This window comes from Schistocerca piceifrons, chromosome 4, assembly GCF_021461385.2.
Source record: "Schistocerca piceifrons isolate TAMUIC-IGC-003096 chromosome 4, iqSchPice1.1, whole genome shotgun sequence".
In the NCBI taxonomy this organism is placed as follows: domain Eukaryota; kingdom Metazoa; phylum Arthropoda; class Insecta; order Orthoptera; family Acrididae; genus Schistocerca; species Schistocerca piceifrons.
In genome coordinates, this window is record NC_060141.1 from 545,526,780 (window position 1) to 545,550,198 (window position 23,419).

Sequence of the window (23,419 nt, forward strand, 5' to 3'; positions counted from 1 at the left end):
GTGCCAGAAACTTGTTCTGCTTGAAACCTTTGTGATTTGCTTGGAACAAATGAGTGATTTTAACTTGTTGCAGATACCATCTCTACACAATAAAACCTGTTTTTGTTGGCCTATCCTAGTTGATTTCATCTGGCCCTGGTAGACCAAAATTTATTTGATTTCTATCAAGGTGTGGAGACAAAATTGTACAAACCAAACAGTGTTAGAGCTTGGTTTTCTTTTGATTGCTGAATGTTAACCATTGAACAAATCAAACAGTGTTAGAATTTGGTTTTCTTTTGGATGCTGCATACTAGACACTTAAATCTGTTATTTGACATTTCCTCAAGACCTGTTAAATGCAGATTTACTGTGTGCGATACCAAAGAAGTTTCCTTCAGATTTTAGACAAAAATCTTGGTGATGATGGTACAAATGAGTATAGATTTTTAAAAATGTGTACATTACAATAGACCCATCAAAGAAATACAAAATGTTCTGCAATTCAGTCATTGTGTGTTTCATGAAGTAGATCTGTTATGTCACAAAATGAATACCTATTGTGCCTTGCCTTAAGCTGGCAACTATAATGCAGATGCCTTTTTCCCCACTGTATTTATTCATAAAAAATGTTGTGAAATTAACAGTAGTTTCACTGTCTTCACGATGACAACCTCACACCCCCAGGGGCTCAGAATTCATTATATGGGTATGGCCAGGGACTGGTTGGCATTGCGAGACCTCTGTCACCATAAACTCTGGGCATGCTTGACTGATCACTGTACGGCACTGTGGTATAATGTTGGGTGCCACTGGGAACAGGGCTCTTGGCCTGACTGTCCAGATTGTGAGGACAGTAAAAACAGCTATAAAAGGCCCCTAAATCCCAAGGTGTGCTGTGTGCCAATGAGATGCATGACTGGTGAGGTGGAAGAGTCATTAGTGAGCAACCTCTAGACAAACTGCTGCACCTCAGTTGTGTAAGGCTTACCCTGGCACACAAGGCTTTGTCTGGGTGGACTCTTATATCCCTAGTTGCTTGTGAGACCAAGATTGAACCCTCAAAATTTTCTTCTTCACCTCCTAGCTGAATAGGTGAACTGCTGGTAAATACCAACACCCAGTCTAAGAAGAGGACTCTTGTAGCGAGTTCTCCCAACTTGGAAATTTTTCAGAATTTTTTATTTACAGTAACAGAATGCATGCTGTAAGTAAGAATGTGTTTTTAATAATTAAAAGGACAGAGAAAGTTTTGCCATTCTATATTCAAAAAGGTTTAGAGGGCACTGCTGTCACTTTAAAATCTGCCAGGCATTTGCACAATGGGACACTGCTGGAAGAAATCGCTAGTTCCTAACAAGTAAAGAACCTCCAGAAAGGTAAATGCCTCAGGGAATATGAAATCAGAATGGAGCTACACATACAATGAACTACAGCAAAGGTGTGATGTCATGTAAAGATCTTGTTGCCATTTTGAAAAAAGAATTGAATGATAAGTGGGCTCCAGATGTATCGTGGACATGCAAAATATCCTGAAAAGGATCAATGGGGTTCTATAAAATCTGACTCCATCATCCTTGCCTTCAGTATCACATAACTCCCAGAGCACATGAAGGCAAGTTTTCTTTGCTTAAACTTGCAGCCCCATGTCCCCAACCCAGTGAGCTGTTTTGAATGCCAGTGATTTTGGCAAACTACTCTATGATGTGAGGAAGAAGCCTTTTGTGGCAAATGTGGTAAGGTCACTTACGAAGGAGTTGGTTGTTCATCTCCTGCGAAGTGTGTAAATTGGGCTGGGGATCATCCTGTCTGGAGTAGGAACTGCAGTGTCTTCCTTGAGGAAAGAAAGATACAGGAGATTAAAACAACAAAGTGCATCTGATATGATGAGGTCAAAAAGATCTATGCATCCCATAAAATTGCTACCTCCTTTGCTTCAGTTCTTAAATAAATGTGGTTGTGTCTCTAAAGCCTCCCCCAGGACAAAAAATTAAAGGCAAAGTATCAGCCACTGATGGGAGTTGGATAGTGAGCAGTGATGTTGACATCACTCATTCTTATGTCTCTCATGATTTATCTGCAGAGCCAGTTGACCTCGATATTGGCCTGAGGCACTTACCTCACCCCAAGACTGAGCCTCCACCCTCCGTGGGCCCTCTCCCCAACAGAGAGATGAGATGAAAGTGCTCCCCCCTATGATAAATGGCTCCCTTACTGCAGTGGAACATTATTGGGTTTAGGAAACATGTGGAGGAACTGAAACTCCTAGCACCCTAAGCTTATGTTTGCAGGAAGTGCATTTTAAAGCGTCTGATGCCCCTGCACTATGGGGGCTATACCCTCCATCGTAAGGATGACCTGATTGGGAAAAGGGCCAAGAAAGGTGCTCTGCTCTCACCCTGACTATTGACCTGCAAGCGTTTGTAATTGAAATTCATGTGTGTTGGAGGATCACTGTTTGCTCACTGTATTTACCTCTGCAAGATTTGATGACTATGTGACTGTCATAGGTCTTATAGAACTACTACCCCGACCATTTCTCATACTGGGAGACTTCAATGCCTATCATGTATTGTGGGGCTCAACCTCTACTTGCCCTCAGGATCAGATTTTGGAGAGCCTCCTGACATCTCATGAGCAGTGCATTCTTAGCACAGGCACTCTCACTCATTTCTGTGCTGCTACTGTGTTATCCTCAGGCACCAACCTCTATTTCTGCTCTCCAGCTGTCATGGACTCTGTCAGTGGCATGTTACTGATAACTTTTATTCCAGTGACCATTTCCCACACCAGATTCATCTAGTGGATGGGGCTCTCTTTTAAAGGGCATAGTCATGATGGGAGATTGGCAGATCCAACTGGTTGTTATTCAGCCAGCTCGTTGTGTCCGAGTATCATGACAGTGTCCAGGATTGGGTGGACTACATCACAATCAAGATCAACCATGCTGCTGACTTCTTCACCCCGAACTCATCAGGTCATTTTAGGAGGCAACCTGTCCCACGGTGGACTGATGAGTGCCATTCAGTAATTCCTGTAAGGTGTGCTGCTCTGCAACAGTTTAAGTGCCTCCCAATGGTGGAAAACCTTGCAGTCTTTCGATTAGTGAGGCCCAAGGCTTGGCACATTATCAAGGAGAGCAAGAAACGGTCACGACAAGCATTCACCTTGTTCTACGGTTTGGGAAGCCATCAGAAGAATTTCCAGTGAAGGCAGTTGGTTACCTACAGCAGCGTTGTAGGAGCAGAGGTGTCTGCAAACAACACTTCATGATGTCACACAGACAATAACAAAGCATTTGGCATTGGCCACTGCCATTCAGGTTCCAGTGTTTCGGCATACCGTGCCACGGAGAGGGTTGAGTTGGACTTCTGGTCCACCATTTTGGAGTCCTACAATTGCTCATTCACCTTGTGGGAGCTGGATTTGGCACTGTCTGATGCTGATGATACTGTGCTCGGTCACAAAAAAATCTGGTACATCATCAAAATCTGCTACATCATGCTGCAGTACTTGCATAGGGCATCAAAAGAATTTGATATGGCTGACAGTCTAATTTCTTGACTTGTGGCAAGAGTCAGTTTTGATACCTTTCATCAAACCAGGAAGGGCTGAAAGTGCCCCAGGATTTACTGGAGCATTGCATTAAATGAGATGTGTAAGAAAGACTCTAGAGCATATTTTCAGCCATTGTCCGGTTTGTATATTTGTGACCAGGCAGCTCCTTAGCTGTTCTCAGTGTGGTTTAAGGATATAGTTGATCAACTGTTGACAACCTGGCCCTGCTAGAGGCCAAATCCACCAGGCTTTCCTACATAAAAAGCATTCTGTAGCGGTATTTTTTGACATCAGTAGGGCATATGACACTACTTGGAGGCACAATATTCTGTCACCTACGTGAATGGGGCTTTTGTGGCCACCTCCTCATCATTATTTGACATTTCCTCTCCAGACACATTTTTATGTACAGTATCAGTGACATGCTGCCAGAGAGTTTTTGCAGGATATTGGCATTCCCCAGGGCAGTGTTTTAATTGTCACCCTTATTTCCATAGTCTTTACCAGAGAGAATTCCTGTCCGATTTGTGGGCGATTTTGTGGTCTTCTGTTCTCCTCCAATACAGCAGCAGAGAGGTGTCAGCAACCTGAACTATGTATGTGGAACACCATTCTCCCTTTTAAAGACTCCAAACTGTCCTGGTTACCACACCTAAGGGACCTGAAGACCAGGGCCTTAGAACGCACTGAGCACCCTGAAGTGTCTTAGTCACAGGCCCTTGGGAGCAGACAGGACATGTCTGCTCCAGTTTTATGGGAACTTTGTGTGGGCTTGGTTTGACTATGGGTGCACAATGTATGGGTCAATGAGGCATCCTTACCTAATGATCATTAATGCTATACATCATGAAGGGATCAGGCTGGCCATGGGCACTTGAAGGACCAGCCCCTTCCAGTCTCTGTCAGCTGCTAGTGAACTGCCACCAGATCACTGTTTGGTTGCTGTATTTATCTCTGCAAGATTTGATGACTCTGAGGCTATTACAGATCTTATAGAACCATTCCCCTGACCATTTCTCATATTGGGAGACAAGTGCCCATCACGTACTGGTGGGCTTAACCTCTGCTTGCCCTCATGGTCATGTTTTAGGGAGCCTCGTGACATCTCATGAGCTGTGGGTTCTTAACACAAACACTCCAACTCATTTCTGTGCTGCTACTGGTTCATCATCAGCCATCAAACTGTCTTTCTGGTCTCCAGCTGTTGCAGATTATTCAGTGGGATGTTACTGATGACCTTTGTTCCAATGACCACTTCCCACACCAGATTCATCTAGTGGATGGAGCTGTCCCTGAAAGGATGCAGGCCATTATGGGAGATTGGCAGGGCCAACTAGATGCTGTTCAACCAGCTCGCTGTGTCTCAAAACCATGACAGTGTCCAGGATTGGGTGGACTACGTCATACCCACGATTAACCATGCCGCTGACTTCTCCATCCCAAAGTCATCAGGTCAGCTTCTCGTGGTATGTGAGATGTACATGTTCCTCACTACTCCCAGTTCCGCAGCATACCATACCACTGCTCATCCAGTTATGCCTTTATACCAATTGTCCATGGGCAGCTAGGCCATTTGGATCTGTGTGTAGTGTGAGCTAGAGTCCCTTGGTGTGGGGCATGTACAGTTTTAAATCTGTGGTTTTAAGTGACTGCCATTCTGGTTATTGCAGAGACCCAAAGTAATTTTAATTTTATTACCATACAAGAGAGACTGCACTCGTGTTTATGGGCTAAAGAGGTGGATTCTGTTGGCTGCTCTGTTGTTTTCCCTGAGTGTTTCCTCAAGATTCAGTCACCTCCAGACGTCATGAGCAGATGAGATGTGCCATGCCTGCTCAATTCCTCAACTGTTCCGACTCTCTGAGTGCCCTTCAGTCTTTTCAGTGCTTATATCCGGCTGATAAAGTAGTCCAGGACATGCAGGACACCTGTCTTTGCTTACAGAGACTGGGGAAAGAGGTATCTTTCTGCTGGGTGCAGGACACATGGGCATTGCAGGGAATGGAAAGCCAGATGTAGCAGCCAAGGAGGCATGTCATGATTGTCAGTTCAGTGTGCCAACCCCTTGCATGCTATCACTTTTATGTTGAGGTAGAAAGGCATGCATAGATGAGAAGAAGAGTGACTGGAGGTGATGGACAGCAAGCTGCTTCTAGTCAAGCTGTTGCGTACCTCTTTCCAGCCACGCAGGCAGGACGAGGTGGACGAGGTCTTCCGTACTTATATTCACATTGGCCACAGCTCTGTGATGCATGGCTTCTTCCTCTGGTGAGAAGACCTTGCAGTGTGTGGTGCTTGTGGTGTACAGATAACCATGCATCACATTTTACTAGTCCATTTTTTACTCTCAGAGCAGAGGGCACTGGCAGGTTTACCAACAGATCTGTCGCATATTTTAAGTGACATTCAAACAAATGTGGTTAGAGCTTTAAGTCTCCTCTTCTCATATCATTCAGTAAGTCTCCCCTGACCCAGGGTTCTATGTGACTTTTCTGAACTCTCACCATGCCCTAAACCTCACCATTCCTTTTCCTTCATCCCTCTTTGTTCCCCTTAATCCTTTCTGCCAGAAGAAGGAGCTATGGCCCTGAAAGCTTGCTCTTTTCCTTAGTCTTAATGTGTTTGTATTTTTTCTGCCACTGCTTGGTGAGTATATTTTTTTATTAATTCAACTGTAAGTAATGGTTGTTAAATTAACGCTTGTCCTCTTACTTTAATTAGTATCAAATTCTAAATACTATTAATTCATCTTTTTCTTTTTGTATTCTTGCTAGTGAGACCTGATAGTTGAAATAAGTGACAGTATGTGGTATCTACTAAAAAATTTTAATAAATTAATCAGACACAACATCATCAGTTCTGTCATAAAAAACATTCTCAACATATGAAATTAAAAACTGAAAGTGAGAATGCTAAAATCAGGGAGATACTTACATGAATGTGTCTTTATGTCAAATGACTAGAACAACATTACTGATTTAAAATAAAGTTTTTGTTGATATTACTGTGTTCGTAATTGTTATGTGGCTGCTTCAGTGTTGCAGTTTGCCCTGGAGCGTGCCCACCCTGCCCACCATGCAAAGTGGTAAGTGTGTTTCAGTAGTTGGCCATTTCATTAAAAAATCAGTGGTAAGTTTTCACAGATTGGACTCTAATGTTACTGGGTTTGAGAATAATAATTGATTAATGAAATAAAAGTAAGTCTTCTAACTTGCAACATATGAAAGAGTAAGGCATGGTAAATAATAGTACTAGATGCTCAAAATCTTCTTCCACATGTGGCTTCAGCATCTAGCTGTGATTTTAATTTTTGTAATGTGTGGCAAATGACAGGGAACAGAATGGTCTGTGTAACTTCTCTTAGGAGCTGAGGTTCCTCAGCTGTAATGTTGGTAAGAGGAAATTTTCTCCCAATCACCACCAATTGTGCTCTTGTAACAACCTTAGTAGCAGATAGTATTTATGGGTAGTTTTTCTCTCTGTTTTGACTCAAAGTAAACTTTGCCTGTTACATTAAAAGAAATAGTTGTTATCCTCAGTTGTTTCTGTGAAGTAAGGGAAACACTTATGACTAATGATTAATTGACCTTGATCCGATTTACACAGGAAATTCTCTCTTGTTAATCTGATAGACAGGTGAGTATTGACCTGAGAAGGCTTCTCTCGATTGAAAAGTCACAAATGATTTAAATTCTTATATACTAAGTGAGCTATCCTACAACAAAGATGAAAATATTCAGATGTGTTCATTTATTGTTTTATTTACTTAACCAACCATATTCTGCCAATTTAACCTTGTTGATTCGAAACTTGATGCATGCCACTATAGCAGCAATATTTAGTTCATACCATTACATCATTTGGCTGAGACCAGATTTTACTTTGCTTGTTTTGGAAAAAGCTACCTCTTCCCACAAGTCTGAAGCTGGCTGCAGGCACTATAAATCACATTCAGTGAAGAAATATCTGTCTTCAACCCAGCAGCACTCTGCTGACTATTTACCAGAGCTTTGCTGGTGGTCTCATGTTGATTCAGCTCCACTCTTGACAAAATACTTCAATACTCCATCCCAATGTCTCAGACCTCCTTCACCTCATAGTTCTAGCTTAGTAATCACCTTGTTCATACATGACCAAGAATTTGGTAATCAAACTTCAGCTTGGATTGCCTAATGTCTCCTTTTTCATTGCAGTTATCTTCTGCAACATTAGCTTTTTCAATTTCCATGAACTTTTGAGTATTTGGCGCCATTTTGGATGTTCATCCCCCCCCCCCCCACCCCCACCCCGGCCCCTACCCAGTTCTTATGATTCCAGTTTCTTACCTGGCATTGGGTTTGTGGGCTTGAGTGTCCTGAAACTTCAGGTAATGTGCTTCAGCTGGTACAGACAGTGCTAATCTGGTGAACAAGGGGAAAAAAGCATAACTTTGTTTCTAATCAGTGACAGCATTTCTATCAATTTAAGTTGAGTTTTTAGTTAAAGGAATTATACAGGGTGTTTACTGTAGCTAAAGACATAGAAATATCTCTAAAACTGCACCTTGGATCAGAAAAATTATAATTCCAATTTGTTTATCTCGAATTGTGATATCCAATGCCACCACTCTTGACCCGCCACCCCACCTCCAGTGTGTGTGGTGAGCAACTTTGAAATCTTTAATGGAAACCCACATTTTTTTGCAGATTACAATTCTGTGGCAAAATCTGTACACATTTTGTCTGAAGCATTTTCTTCATTTCTCCCAGGTGGTGCTGTAATTGGAGGAACAGAAATGGGTACACAATCATAATTGACAACACGCTACTCAGTGGCCCCAATGTACTGGGTCATCCTCAGCTATCAACCTCTCTTTCTGCTCTCCAGCCATTGTGGACTCTGTTCAATGGGATGTTACTGATGACATTGATTCCAGTAGCCACTTCTCAGTCCTGATTCTTCTAGTGGAATAGAAATGAGTAGACAATTGTAATTTACAACATACTACACAGTGGTCCCACTGTACCCATTTATATTCATCCGATTACAGTGCCTTCTCTGGCAAACTGAAGAAAATGCTTCAGACAAAATGTATATAGATTTTTCCATAGAATCAATTAATAATGGGGGTTCCCTTCAAAGATTTCAAAGTTGCCCCCACCACCCACGCACGGAATGGAGTGAGGGATCAAGTGTGGTATCATTGGATTTCACCCTTCTAAACAAACAAATTTAAATTATAACTTTTTTTCATCCAGTGTGTGGTTTTAAAGATATTTCAATGCCTTCAGTTAAAATGAACACCCTGTACATCATTTGTAAGAAAGGAAAGAGAGAGAAGAAAAAGAGATTAAGGAATGCAAATTCTGAGAGAAGCAGTAACTAATACATTCAGTTCTGTGAATGGTGTCTGCAGGATATTCACATCACACCTCAAGTAATTTGTATACAGTGTTCTTTGGAAAGCTCTACGGAAGTTGGGATTCTAGATTCTTAACTGATACCAGGAGAGGTGAATGTGAAGCAGGAATTTACAGTACCTTGTTCAACAATAATATATATGAATTACTTGAAGACACGCGACTTCATGTTGGACATAGCTAGAACAGCAAGGATTTGCTAATTCATCATCAGTTCGGAAATCTTAGTATGGTGCCACTACAACAAAAGTTAACTCAGTGTAATGCTAAGAATTGTCATCAGCTTATCATGTGCAGAAATCATGTGGCTGAAACAAAACAACGCAAATTTTGATGATGGAAGAAATTCTCATGCAAGTATTAGGTGAAAAGCTATTGTACACTGATGTTTATCATATAACTCTAGATTATGAGATTGTCTGCCAATACCTGAGTTAAATCACAAACTTCTTTCGCTTGTTACAGTATGCAATATGGCCAGTTTGTTTATGTACTGGTATCCAGATTCACCCTTTCACAAATGAATGATTTTTCGCCAGTTTAGTCCAAATAATTTAATTAATGGAGATTTCACTTTGGAAACACTAAGGACATGCAACCATGCACTTACAGCTGAATGGGCTGTGGTACATTGATACACATAACAGCACAGAAAAATGCAATATCTCTGAGCTAACACTCGTTTTCAGCTTAAGTACATCAATCTTCCCTCCCCTCCTCCCGCTCTCTTCTCTCTCTCTCTCTCTCTCTCTCTGGCCCACACACACACACACACACACACACACACACACACACACACACACACACACACACACACACATGTTCAAGTGACTATTTAAATACCGCTGTGCATGCAGTCATCAGTTTTTTGACTGGTTTGAAGCTCCCCACCATGAGTTTCTCTCCTGTGCCAATCTCTTCATCCCAGAGACGCTCTTGTACCCAACATCCTCAATTATCTGTTGGATCCATACCAATCTTTGCTTCCTCTACATTTTTTACTCCCTACAGCTCCCTCTAGTGCCCTGATGTCTTAACACATCTTCTATTACCCTGTCCTTTCTTCTTGTCAGTGTTTTTTGATATGTTCCTCTTTGTTAATTCTACAGAGAACTTCCTCATTCATTATTTTATCAGTTCACCTAATTTTCAACATTTCTCTGTAGCGATGCATGCTTTGATTCTCTTCTGTTCTGGTTTTGCCAAAGACCATGATTCACTACCATACAATTCTGTGCTACAAACATACATTCTCAGATTTTTTTTTTCCTTGTTAGAGCTTATGTTTTGTACCAGTGGAGTTTTCTTGGCTAGGAAAACTATCTTTATCTGTGTAAGTCTGCTTTTTATGTCCTTCTTGCTTCAAGCGTCATGGATTATTTTGCTTCCAAGGTAGCAGATTCCTTAACTTTGTCTACTTTGTGATCACTAGTTTTGATGTTACACTTCACAGTATTTTCATTTCTGCTACTCTGCATTACTTTCATCTTTTTGTAGTTTACTCTTAACCCATTTTCCGTACACATTAGACTGTTCATTCCATTCAACAAATCCTGTTCCATTCAACAAATCCTGTAATTCTTCTTCACCTTCTTGAAGTTTTCCCAGTGTACTGAATATTCTTTGACGTTTTTTGGATTGTGGCCGGATCATGTTGACTTCTTGCCACAATATTTTGGCTGGCAACTGTTCAGGCATCTTCAGGTGACTACTAGTTCACGGTTTTGGCTGTATAGCAAAAACTGGTGCAGACACAAACACATTGGCAGCTGTCACAGGAGCGTCCTCTATCAAAACCTGCACTCTCGGCAAATATTGGTCCATCTGTGACATGCAGGCACATGGGTAAAGGTGAAACCACATGTCCTTCCTCTTGTCAGAATGCACACTTGTAGTGCTAAAAACAAACATTAGATATTGTGAGCCGGCCGATGTGGCCGAGTGGTTCTAGGCGCTTCAGTCTGGAACCGCGTGACCGCTACGGTTGCAGGTTCGAATCCTGCCTCGGGCATGGATGTGTGTGATGTCCTTAGGTTAGTTAAGTTTAAGTAGTTCTAAGTTCTAGGGACTGATGTCCTCAGATGTTAAGTCCCATAGTGCTCAGAGCCATTTTAAGATATTGTGAGATGTGTCATTATGAATAAAATGTTTTCTCTCAGAAGAAATTAAAGAGATGACTGTGTCCCAAGCCTTGTCCAGTTGAAAGCTGCCATCATGATTTTTAAGATCTTGTGCTAGACATATTTCCACAGATTCTTGTGGCAGAATAATCCATAGAATGCCCTGTGGTAATTCAATGCTCTGCTATGACTGACTTATTGGGCTATGAAAGGTGAGTGTAGCGTTCATATTCAGTGCACATTTCATGTACTGTGCATATCATTGAACAATTAAGCTGTGCCCCAATGTCTAGGAATTTTGTAAATCCTGGCTTTACGCAGACCCAGATCATCCTTTACCAAACTGAGAAGGACACTAGTCTTTGATGGTGGCAGGAAGATTACTTTAACTTGATGTTTCCTTACAATCCTGCCTACTTTAGACAAAAGGTTTCCACACCAGGGAATGCCCTGGACTTGAGCAGCTCCTTATCATTTTGATGTTGTGGGTGGTCACGTTTTTCCTCCTTAGATAATGGTTATTCTCCACATCAGGTTGTTACAGTGCTAAAGAGGGAGAAATGTGACCAACCACAACACCAAGAAGATAAGGAGCTGTTCAAGTCTAGGCTGTTCCTTCCATATGTCGGCTACCTTTTATCTAAATTAGGCAGGATCCCAAGTTAAAGTAATCTACTAACCACTGGTGAAGACTAGTGCCCTTCTCAGTTTAAAGGACAATCTGGGTCTACGAAAGGCCTACCATTGTGTCGAGCTTTATAATATAATGTGGCGAAAAATGATTTTTGTGTGATGAAGTTTGGGATGTGTATCATTGCTTAACGCAATAGAACAGAATACCAAGTCGTATTACGGATATCCTTCACCAAATAAATAATATGTATCTTGTGTAATCTGGGGTGCTGCTTCTTAAAGCTGCTGTAGGTCCATCTTGATGTTACTGCATTGCCACTCAGGAATCATGCAACGGTAGAAATAAGCTCCAGGAATTCGTATTCACAAAGAGTTTTATTTCACACGCTAGATGTTCAGTGGTGAACTACATGTAAAATTGGCTTAACACTGTCTCATGACTGACATCAAACTGAACTCCAACTGAGATAGGGCGGCGTACAAATCACCTCTTTTTATATGATTTTAAACAATTACTCACACTTTTAAATATTAGATTTTTAGTTTTAACAATGAAAATTTTTACATAGATATTCCCAAATTACATAGAAATTTGCATGTAATAAAAGTGAATAATTGCACACAAAGACAGGAAAGAATCTGTTTTTATTAAGAATGTAAATTACATGTTTTATCATTACAACAATGTATTTTGTTAACTTGCATATATCGTTTTACTTACTTAAAGGATAATTTTCATATTTTCAGGTGAACAGAGGGATTAGTTTTATTGAATGAAGGGCCTAGATTCAAGTAATTAAATTTTGTATGAGTAAAATTTTACATTTTATATGGTCATAATTACAATTCCATTAACTAACACCAAATAAAACATTAGTATGCTTAATTCTGACTGAAAATTTATCATATCATATTTCTATTATGGATACAATTTGTTTTATAGTTTGAAAACATAAAAATAGCTTCTTTCGATGACTAGAAATATCAGAACTTTATTCGTTAATTACTCCATAATTGCAATAGCAGTTTTATTCCTACCCTGTGTCTGAAGTTTGTACTATAATGTAAAAATTGTGATGGTACATCAGCTTTTAACCCAACATGTTTCCTTCTTTCTGCATATTGGTGTGGCCCAACGTAAACAATGTCAAAACAATAGCTTAAATTGATGTAAATTATTTTCTGCAAAAGAAAATCTTCAGTGTTTTTGAATCCAGATAACCAGAAAAGACAAAGCAAACCGGCATACTGATAATACACATATGCCCTCTTCAGGAGAGTGGAGATGAGACGAGAAAAAGCACATAGGATCTCAAAGCATTGTGGTATTACAGCTTACATAGGTCAGATAATATGCACAGTATGTGAAAGGTGCATTGAACTTGAGCGCCACACACCACACCTTTCATAGCCCAGTAAGTCGGCCGTAGCCGAGCACTGTATTACCACAGGAAACTCTATGGATTATTCTGCCACAAAAATCTGGTCCCCAGTGAGATTCTTTTGGGATTCAGTAATTAAAGACTGTGCAGGAAGACAGGGTGAGTCAGGAGGAAAGGAACATGCTTTGAGACACAATAGTATTAGTGATTCTGAACAAAAAACTTCATATGGACATATGCCCTATTGTGAATGGCTTCTGAGATAGAACATGTTTACTATCACCTTTGTACGCTTTTCTTTAATATCGCAAAAACCTCACACACTAATGAAAATGTGTCTCAGTACACAAAGTGAATTAAATTTGCAACAAAAAAGGTCCTATTTATTTTTTGTCTAGGACTAACAGTTTGCGTGAAGAGATTTTGAGAACATTGGAAACCTCGTATGACATGCGTGCGCTGTAGCTTATGTACTTTTTGTAGGCCAGTTTGAGGTAGTTTTCTGACTTGATAGACCACAGCATCCTGTATCAAAATGTTCGTCTCAACTTCCTCTGTACTATGTAGTAAACAGTGACAATGAATAATACAGAAAATAAATAGAAACATACTTTAAAAGTGTTCAATCTCTGAAACTATTCGGAATAGGACATATGTCCACATCATGTTTTTTGTTCAAAATCACTAATGCTATCACCTGTCAAAACACGTAACTTTCATCCTGACTCCTGTCTAGCACAAGATCTTATAAATCGTGACAGCGGTTTTCAACTGGACAAGGCTTTGGACCCGGTGATCTCTTGAATTTCTTCTGAGATAAAATATTTTACTCATAATGCCATGTCTGGCAACATCTGATGCTTGTTTTTAGCGCTGCGAGCAGACATTCCAACAGAGGGTACACATGCAGTTTCACCTTTATGCTGGGGCCTGCGCACTGCACATGGAACAGTATTGGCAGATGGTGTGGATTTTAATAGAGGATGCTCCTGGGAGATCCGCCAATGTGCATTCATCTTCACGTCAATTTTTGCTATAAAGCTGACACCATGAACTAACAGTCTCCAGTGGCAGACACTCAATTGAAGATGGCTGGATGGTTGCCAGCTGAAATATTGTGGCAAGAAGTCAGTATGATCTGGCTGCAATCTTGAAACCTCATAGAATTTTCTTCATCTTACTGTCATCAGGGAATCTTGTCATTGATATCCCTTTAATCCCACTCTTGAACCTTCCTTTTATTTCTGTCATTGCCTCTTCTATGTATTGTAAGGACTGAACAGTAGGGGTGAAAGATTGCATCTCTGCTTTATACCCTTTTAGTCCAAGCAGTTTGTTCTTGGTCTCCCATTCCTTTTGTCCATTTTGGCTCTTGTATATATTCTATATTGCTCATCATTGCTCATAACTTAGTCCTATTTTTCTCAGAATTTCAAACATCTTTCACCATTTTACATTGTCGAATGCTTTTTCCAGGTTGACAGATTCTCTGAACGGTCTTGATTTTTCTTCATTCTTGCTTTTATTATGAAGTGCAATGGCAGTACTGCCTCTCTGTTGCCTTTACATTTCCTAACATCAAATTGATCGTTATGTAACAGATCCTCAATTTTCTTTTCCATTCTTCTGTACTTTATTCTTGTCAGCAACTTGGTTACATGAGCTATTGAGTTTACTGTGTGATAGTTCTTGCACTAATCTGCCCTTACTATCTTCAGAATTGTATGGATAATACTTTTTTGAAAATCTGATGGTATGTCACCCATCCCATCTACACACCAACCTGGTTATTTAGTTTCCACTTCCCCCAGCAATTATAGAAATTCTGATGGAATATTACCTATCTCTTCTGCCTTATTTGATCTCAGGTCTTCCATAGCTTCCTTAAATTGTGACTCTAATACTGGATCCCCTATCTTTTCCATATCAGCTCCAATTTTTCTTCCATCATGCCATCAAACAATTCCTTCCCCTCATAGATGCCGTCATTGACTCTTTCCACCTAACTGCTCTGTCCTCTGTGGGATTCCGAGTGCACTCTTAATGTTACCACTTTTGCTTTTCATTCCATTGAAGATTGTTTTGACTTTCATATATGCTGAATCACTACTGCTGGTTATCCTTTCATTTTCGATTTCTTCACACTTTTCCTGTTAGTATGTCACCTTGGCTTCCCTGCACTTCATATTTGTTTCATTTGTAAGTGATTTATATTTCTATATTCCTAACTTTTCCTGAACATTTTTGTACTTCCTTCTTTCATCAATCAGTTGAGTTATTTCTCCTGTTACCCAAGGTTTCTTCACATTTATTGTAATTATACATGTGTTTCTCTGTCCAACATCTGTGATTGCTCTTTTCAGAGATGTCTTCAACTGAATTACTTGCTGCGGTATTCATTATTACAGTGTCTACATATTTAGTGAACTTAAAGTGCATCTCATCATTCCTCAGTACTTTAGTATCCCATCCCCTTCCACTCTGGTTCCTATGGGAAATTCTCTTAAATTGCAGTGTGCACTTCATTATTACTAAATTGTGATTTGAGACTATCTATTCCTGCATATGCCTTACAATCCAATACTTGATTTTGGAATCTTTGTCTGACCATAATGTAATCCAGCTGTAATCTTCAAGTGTCTTCAAACCTTATCCAAGTATACCGCCTCCTCTTGTGATTTTTAAACATAGTATCCACTATTACCGCCCCCAGGGGCTCAGCATTCATTTGCTGGGTACGGGCTTGGCGACCCCGGGGTTCCTGAGCTGGGAACTGGTAAGCGCCGCCAGTCCCCTGTCACCGTAAGCTCTGAGCATACTTCAGCGACCACCGTGCGGCGCGGCGGTGGAACGTTGTGTCTCAGGGAATGGTGATCTTGGCCTGACCGCCCGGATCGCGAGGATGGAATACCCCTCTATAAAAAACCCCTCAATCTCAAGGTGTGCTGCGCGCCGATGAGATGCATGGCTGTTGAGGTGGAACAGTCGTTAGCGGGCGACCTCTGGGGAGTCTGCCGCACCTCAGTTGTATAAGGCTTACCTAGGCACGCGGGGCTCTGTCTAGGTGGACTCCTAGTTCCCTAGCTGCTCGTGGGACCGAGATGGAACCCTCGAACTTTTCTTCTTCTCCCCCCAGCAGAAAGGGTGGGCCGCTGGTAGGTTCTAACACCCAATCTCACAAGAGGGCTCGTGTAGCCAGTCCTCCTGATTCAGGTAGTAGTAACAGAACGCATGCTGCTTCGCAGAATGTGTTTCTTATAATTAAAAGAAAAGATGGGAGTTTCGAAAAAGTTTCGCCATCTTACATCCAGAAAGGCTTAGAAGGTATTGCTGGTACATTAAAATCTGTAAAGCGCTTGCGAAATGGCACCTTGTTGGTTGAAACATCTAGCTTCCAGCAAGTCCAGAACCTTCAGAAGGCACAATTTCTTGGGGAGTTTGCAATTGAGACTGAATTTCACAGCACCTTGAACTACAGCAAGGGTGTTGTGACTTGCCGAGATCTCGTTGATATTCCCCTAGACGAACTGAAGGCTGAATGGTCCCGGGAAGGAATTGTCGACGTGCAACACGTTATGAAACGGGTGTATGGTGCTCTCCTGAAATCTGACTCGTTCATCCTTACGTTTAACAGCACCAAATTGCCCGAGCATGTGAAGGCAGGTTTCCTACGTCTCAGTGTACGGCCTTATTACCCCAACCCCATGCGGTGTTTTAAATGCCAACGCTTTGGACACACTACTCTCGGCTGTAAAGGGGAAGCCACTTGCGGGAACTGTGGTAAAGCCGCCCATGAGGGAGTTGGTTGCTCCTCTCCTCCCAAGTGTGTCAACTGCTCTGGGGATCACCGTGTGTGGAGTAGGGAATGTAGAGTTTTCCTTGAGGAACGGAAGATCCAGGAACTTAAAACCACCAAACGCATCCCGTACGGTGAGGCAAAGAAAATTTACAAGTCCCTGCAGCCGCCCACGTTCGCTGCTTCCTTTTCTTCCGTTCTGAAACAGCCAGTCTTGAAAACTGATGCCGCTACACAAACGGAGGTTGCTACTGTCAGCACTAGCACCTGCGTTTGTCAATGTACGTGTGCTGCTGCTGTTCCTGTGAAGCCTGCTGCTCCTCCCCGGCCTTCTGACCAGGCCGTGGTAGCTGACGTCATGGAACTTCCTGCCCCTTCCCAGGTCCAGTCTTGTGCAATGCCCAGCGCTGCTACACCCCCTACTGCTTCTGAGGTTTTGGCTCCACTGCCACCTCCGGCCAGAAAATCGAAGCCCAAACCAAAGGTGAAGACTCGACCGCTAAAGGAGACTGAAGTTCTACAGTCTGCTGATGTTGATGTCATTCTTTCTGACGTCTCTCTCGACTCCTCTTCAGAGGCGATGGAGGTTGATGTCGGACTGGGGCAATCATCTCGCCCCAAAACTGAGCCTCCACCTGTTGTGGGCTCTCCTCCCCGACAGAAAGTGAGACTGAAGGTCCTCCCACCCTGATCGATGGCTCCCATTATACAGTGGAACATGAATGGATTCCGGGCACATGTGGAGGAACTGCATCTCCTAGCACGGCAACGCCACCTGTGCTTGTGTTTACAGGAAACACATCTAAAACCATCTGATGCTCCTGTACTCAGGGGCTATACGTTGTATCGCAAAGATGACCTGACTGGAGACAGAGCCAAAGGCGGAATCGCCGTGTTTGTCAATAATGACCAACACTCCTCTGCTCTCCCCCTGGATACTGACCTGCAAGCAGTTGCAGTTGCAATTCATTCCCGTCGAAGGCTTACTGTTTGCTCCCTTTATTTACCCCCTCTGGATGCAATGACCTTAGACGCTCTCACAGATCTTATCGACCAACTCCCCCGCCCCTTTCTCCTCCTGGGAGACTTCAATGCCCATCATGTCCTGTGGGGCTCCACTTCTCTTTGCACTCGAGGTCGAATTTTGGAGAGCCTCCTAACATCTCAAGTGTTGTGCATCCTCAACACAGGTACTCCAACTCATTTCTCTGCCGCTACTGGGTCATTCTCAGCCATTGACCTATCTTTCTGCTCTCCCGCCCTCACCGACTCTGTTCACTGGGAGGTCATTGACGACCTTCATTCCAGCGATCACTTCCCCATCCTCATTCATCTCCTGGATGGTGTATTGCTGGAGCAGAGGCCACCATCGTGGATGGTTGGCAGGGCTAACTGGCCTCTGTTCACTCGATTGGCTGTCTTTGAACGCCACAACAGCGTACAGGAATGGGTGGATCACATCACACTTGTGATCCATCATGCTGCTGACCTGTCCATACCACAGTCTTCTGGCCCTCCTAAGCGGCGCCTTGTGCCTTGGTGGACGGATGAGTGCCGTTCAGCCATCCGGGACAGGCGTGCGGCTCTTTGCCGATTTAAATGCCGCCCAACAGCAGTCAATCTTACCGCCTTTCGCATCGCGAGAGCCAGGGCACGCCGTGTCATTAAAGAGAGCAAGAAAAGGTCATGGCAGGAGTTCCTGGACTCCATCAACCGTTCCACTTGTTCCACAAAAGTATGGGAAGCCATCCGGAGGATTTCTGGTAAACGCAGCCGCCTACCAATAGCTGCAGTCCTGAACCAGGGATGCCTCCAAACAACACCCAGAGCCATTGCTCAGACGCTGGCAGAGCATTTTGCACAAAGTACTGCCACTGCAACCCAGGATCCAGCATTTCGTCGCTACCGTGCGACTGTCGAACGAGCGAAGTTGGACTTTCGGTCGAACAATTCTGAGGCCTACAACTTCCCTTTCTCCACGTGGGAACTTGAATCGGCACTTACTGCGACTTCTGACACCGCACCAGGTTACGACCGCATCCGGTACTCCATGCTTCGCCATCTGCCAGCGGCGTCGAAGGAAATCCTCCTCGAATGTTTTAATCTCATATGGCGGACAGGAGTGTTCCCCACCTCGTGGAGGGAGGCAATCCTCATCCCTCTCCTCAAACCAGGAAAGGACCGCACATGTCCCAGTAGTTATCGTAGTATTGCCTTGACAAGCTGTGTCAGAAAGACCCTGGAACGGATGGTTAACCGTCATCTGGTCTGGCTGCTAGAGACCAGGCAGCTCTTTAGCCGCTTTCAGTGTGGATTCCGAAAATTTCGGTCCACAGTCGACAACCTGACACTCCTCGAGGCAGCTATTCAGCAGGCTTTCCTCCGTCAGCATCACTGTATCGGTATCTTCTTTGATATCAGTAAGGCATATGATACTACTTGGAGACACTGTATTCTTGCACAACTGCATCAATGGGGCTTTCGTGGCCGCCTCCCCATTTTCATTCGGTCTTTCCTGTCTCAGCAGTTTTTTCGGACCCGCGTTGGTAACACACTGTCTGATCGCTTTGTGCAGGAGAACGGTGTCCCCCAGGGCAGTGTTTTAAGTGTTACCCTCTTTGCCATAGCCATCAACAGTATAACGTCTACAGTGAGGAGTCCAGTACAGTGCTCCTTGTTTGTGGACGACTTTGCTGTTTTCTGTTCCTCCCCCAGTGTTGCAACCGTGAGCCATCAGTTGCAGCTAACAGTGCGGCGGTTAGAGGAGTGGGCTGCAAAGACAGCTTTTCGGTTTTCTGCCGATAAGTGTGTTAGTGTTCATTTTAATCGTTCTCGTCGTCTTTTTACTTTGCCTGCCTTGCATATGGGGAATGCTGTCCTACATTTTAGAGACACAGTGCGGTTTCTGGGACTAATTTTTGACTCCAGGTTGTCATGGCTGCCACACCTACGTGACTTGAAAGCCAGATCCCTGAAGGCACTGAACATCCTCAAGTGCCTCAGCCACAGGTCTTCGGGAGCGGACAGGGTGCGTCTCCTTCAGTTTTATCGGGCTTTTGTGCGTTCACGGCTGGACTATGGGTGCACAGTATATGGGTCAGCGAGGCGGTCTTATTTGCGGATCCTTGACGCTGTCCACCATGCTGGGATTCGACTGGCCACGGGTGCTTATCGGACCAGTCCCATACCCAGTCTCTGTGCTGAGGCTGGCGAACCGCCACTTACCATCCGGCGGCAGCTCCTTCTGGTGCGCCAGGCTTGTAAGTTTCTTGCGGCTCCCAGCTCGCCTGCTCACCGCCTTGTTGCCCATCCACCTCTGGACCGCCTTTTTTCCCACCGTCCCCGGGCTACGTCACCATTTGGGATCCGTGTGCAACGTGTTCTAGAGTCGCTCGGTGCGGAGTCTGTACAACCCCAAATCCAGGGTTTTAACCGCCTGCCACCCTGGTTACTGAAGAGGCCCAGAGTGATTTTAGATTTATTGCAGTACAAGAGAGGTTGCACTCCTGCCACGGTTTTTCATGCAGCATTTTCTGCTGTTTTATCTGAGCACCACGACTATGTAGCGGTTTTTACGAATGGGTTGAAACAAGGGGATTCCGTTGGTTGCTCAGTTGTTTTCCCGGATCGTGTCCTTAAGGTCCGACTGCCTCAGACTTCTACGGTCTTTGATGCAGAATTGCCTGCGATCTTGCGGGCGCTGGAGCAGATGAGACATTCTTCCTCTCCTAAATTTCTTGTCTGTTTCGATTCCCTCAGTGCCCTTCAATCATTGCACCATTTGTATCCGGCAGTTAAAGTAGTCCAGACCATCCAGGATGCCCTCCTCTGACTACAGCGACTGGGGAAGATTGTAGCTTTCTGCTGGGTTCCGGGGCATGTTGGCATTGCTGGGAATGAAAGGGCAGATCTCGCAGCCAAGGAGGCGTGTCTTGATCCTCACATATCTCAGTCTGCTATCCCCGTGCACGCACTCACCTCGCTGTTGAGCTCCCGAGTCATGTGTCGGTGGGAGGACGAGTGGCTGGAAGTGACTGACAATAAGCTCCGTCTAGTCAAGCCCACAACGCGTGTGTGGTGTACTTCCTTTCCGCCCCATCGACGGGACGAGGTTCTCCTCACTCGGCTTCGAATAGGCCACAGCCCTATGACGCATGGCTTCCTGCTCCGGTGAGAGGACCCTCCAATGTGTGGTGCTTGCGGCGTCCAGGTCACTGTGCGCCACGTTTTATTGGATTGCATTTTATTTTATGACCAGCGGGCCGCGGCTGACTTGCCAGCTGACCTGCCAACTCTTTTAGGCAACGCTCGGACGAATGTGGTTAAAGTTTTAAAGTTCTGTGCCCTGTCAAATGTTTTTACAAAGATTTTAGGGAGGGGATCTTAACTTGTTTCCTGTGTGACAAGCTCGCCCATATTTTATGTAAGTGGCCAGCCACTGACGATTTCCTGTGTCATTCTTGTTGCTATGTTATCCCTTACCTTAGGTTTTGCCTTCTTAGGTCGTCTTTTCCCTCTTTTCCTGCTTTCTTTGAGTGTGTTCTTCAGTTTTATTAGGTCTCTCCAAATTCGTTCCTTTTACTGTGTGTCAGGGCGCTGATGACCTCGATGTTGAGCGCCCATAAACCCCCAACACACACACACTCCACTATTACCAGGTGAAATTTATTTCAGAACTCAATTAGTCTTTCTCCCCTCTCATTCCTACTACCAACCCCACATTCTCCCATTACTGTTTCTTGTACTCCTTCCCCAACCGTATTCCAATCCCGCATGACTGTTAGATTCTTGTCTTTCTTTAAATACTGAATTACCCTTTCTATAGTGTCATATACCTTCTCTATCTCTTCATCTTCTGCTTGCAATGTTTGTATTTATACCTGAACTACTATTGTTGGTGTTGGTTTTCTGTTGAACCATTGAACTGTTCACAATAACTCTCTCTCTGCCCTACCTTCTTATTCCTAATAAATTCTACTCAAGTTATATCATTTTCTGCTGCTGCTCATATTATCCTATATTGTTCTGATCAGAAATCCTTATCATGTTTTCAGTTTCACTCGACAAACCACCGACTATATCTACAATGTGTACAACTTTGCTTCTGCCGTTTGCCGATAGGTGGCGACAACGGTAAGTAGCGGTCGAAAGAAACAGATTCCAGATGTCAGGCAATTAGCTGGGACCTTGGTCAACATAACATCATTCAAACATTAGTCGATTTGTGTCTGCATCATAAAGTTGTTCTTGATTGAAAATGTCAGTTTATGAGCCTAATTCTCGTCATTTGCGGGAGGTGTTACTGTTTTGTTTTGATATGAAGAAAACAACCGCTGAGTCTCATCAAATGTTCTCAAGTACATATGGTAAGGATGCTATTAGTGAAAGAATGTGTCGTGGGTGGTTACAACGCTTCAAGAATGGTAATTAGTAGTAACAATTAGTAATACACCCTTTCAATATAGATTTGAAAATTTGCCTTATGTCTGCTGGCTACTTCATAACCCCTTTATGTGTGAGAATACAGAATTAACATTTTCACTGTAGACAGAAACATTATTTATAATTCTTATATAGTGGTTATTACATTACTGTTCGCCTGGAAGCTCCTGTTGTTATTGGCCATGAACAGCATTAATGTGTAACTGTTCTGATTTTTTGGCTGGTTGAATGCCAAGTGTTTGATAAGGGTGCTACATGCTGTTCACTTATCAGTTTAATATTATATTCTTTCCAAATTTTGTGGAATAGATGCTTAATCCATTTAGTTGTGTTAGTAAAGAAGGCAGACTAGCACAAACAAAGAGACCATCCGTGGCCATATTCAGTCTTCTAGTATCAAACGTGGTCTTAATTTGAGAAAGAAATTATGAGAATGTTGTCTGGAGCACAGCATTGTATGAAAATGAATCACGTACCATAGGTGACACCAGAAAAGAAGAGAACTGAAGTGTCTGACCTGTAGTATTACAAGAGGATACTGATTAACTGGACTCATAAGAGATAAGGTGAAGTTCTCACATTTTCGTTATGGAAGCAAACAAGTGGAAAGCTCTTTAACTGAAAGAAGGACCAGGATAAGAGGGCATGTGTTAAGATACAAGGGAATATCTTCCATGGTACTAGAAAAATCTAGGAATATATTTTAACCCTCCCACAGGGACTGCAAAGATGTTGTAGATGAAGATGTAAATGTAGACAAGATTAGACTAATTACAGTGCACACAGTGATATTTAAGCTATCATCCTACTCACACCACATATCCAAATGGTATGGGAAGAAACCCTATTAGCAGATACCATAGAATAACCTCTGCCATGCACTTCAGTGGTTTACAGAGAATGAATGTAGAGGGAACTGTAGAAGAATATGGAGCTTAGAATATGTGTACCAAATAAGTGAGGATACTAGGTGTAAGTACTGTTCTGAGATGGTGTTTGAAACAGGAGATGAAGTCATGGCAGACACTATCAAAACCAGTAAGAAGAAAGATTTTCCTTGGAAGGCAGAGGGAAAAGGGAGCATTTGGAAACATGTCTTAAAATACAATG

At 43.0% G+C, this 23,419-nt stretch overlaps 1 protein-coding gene across 1 annotated transcript in view; it reads left to right on the top strand.

Moving 5' to 3' along the window:
* The window catches only part of LOC124794643, a 59,509-nt gene that overhangs the window by 4,187 nt on the left and 31,903 nt on the right, over positions 1-23,419 (top strand). The window contains exon 2 of the mRNA XM_047258161.1: positions 6,574-6,622. Coding sequence (XP_047114117.1) covers positions 6,574-6,622 — 49 coding nt within the window. The remainder of the gene's footprint in view (positions 1-6,573; positions 6,623-23,419) is intronic.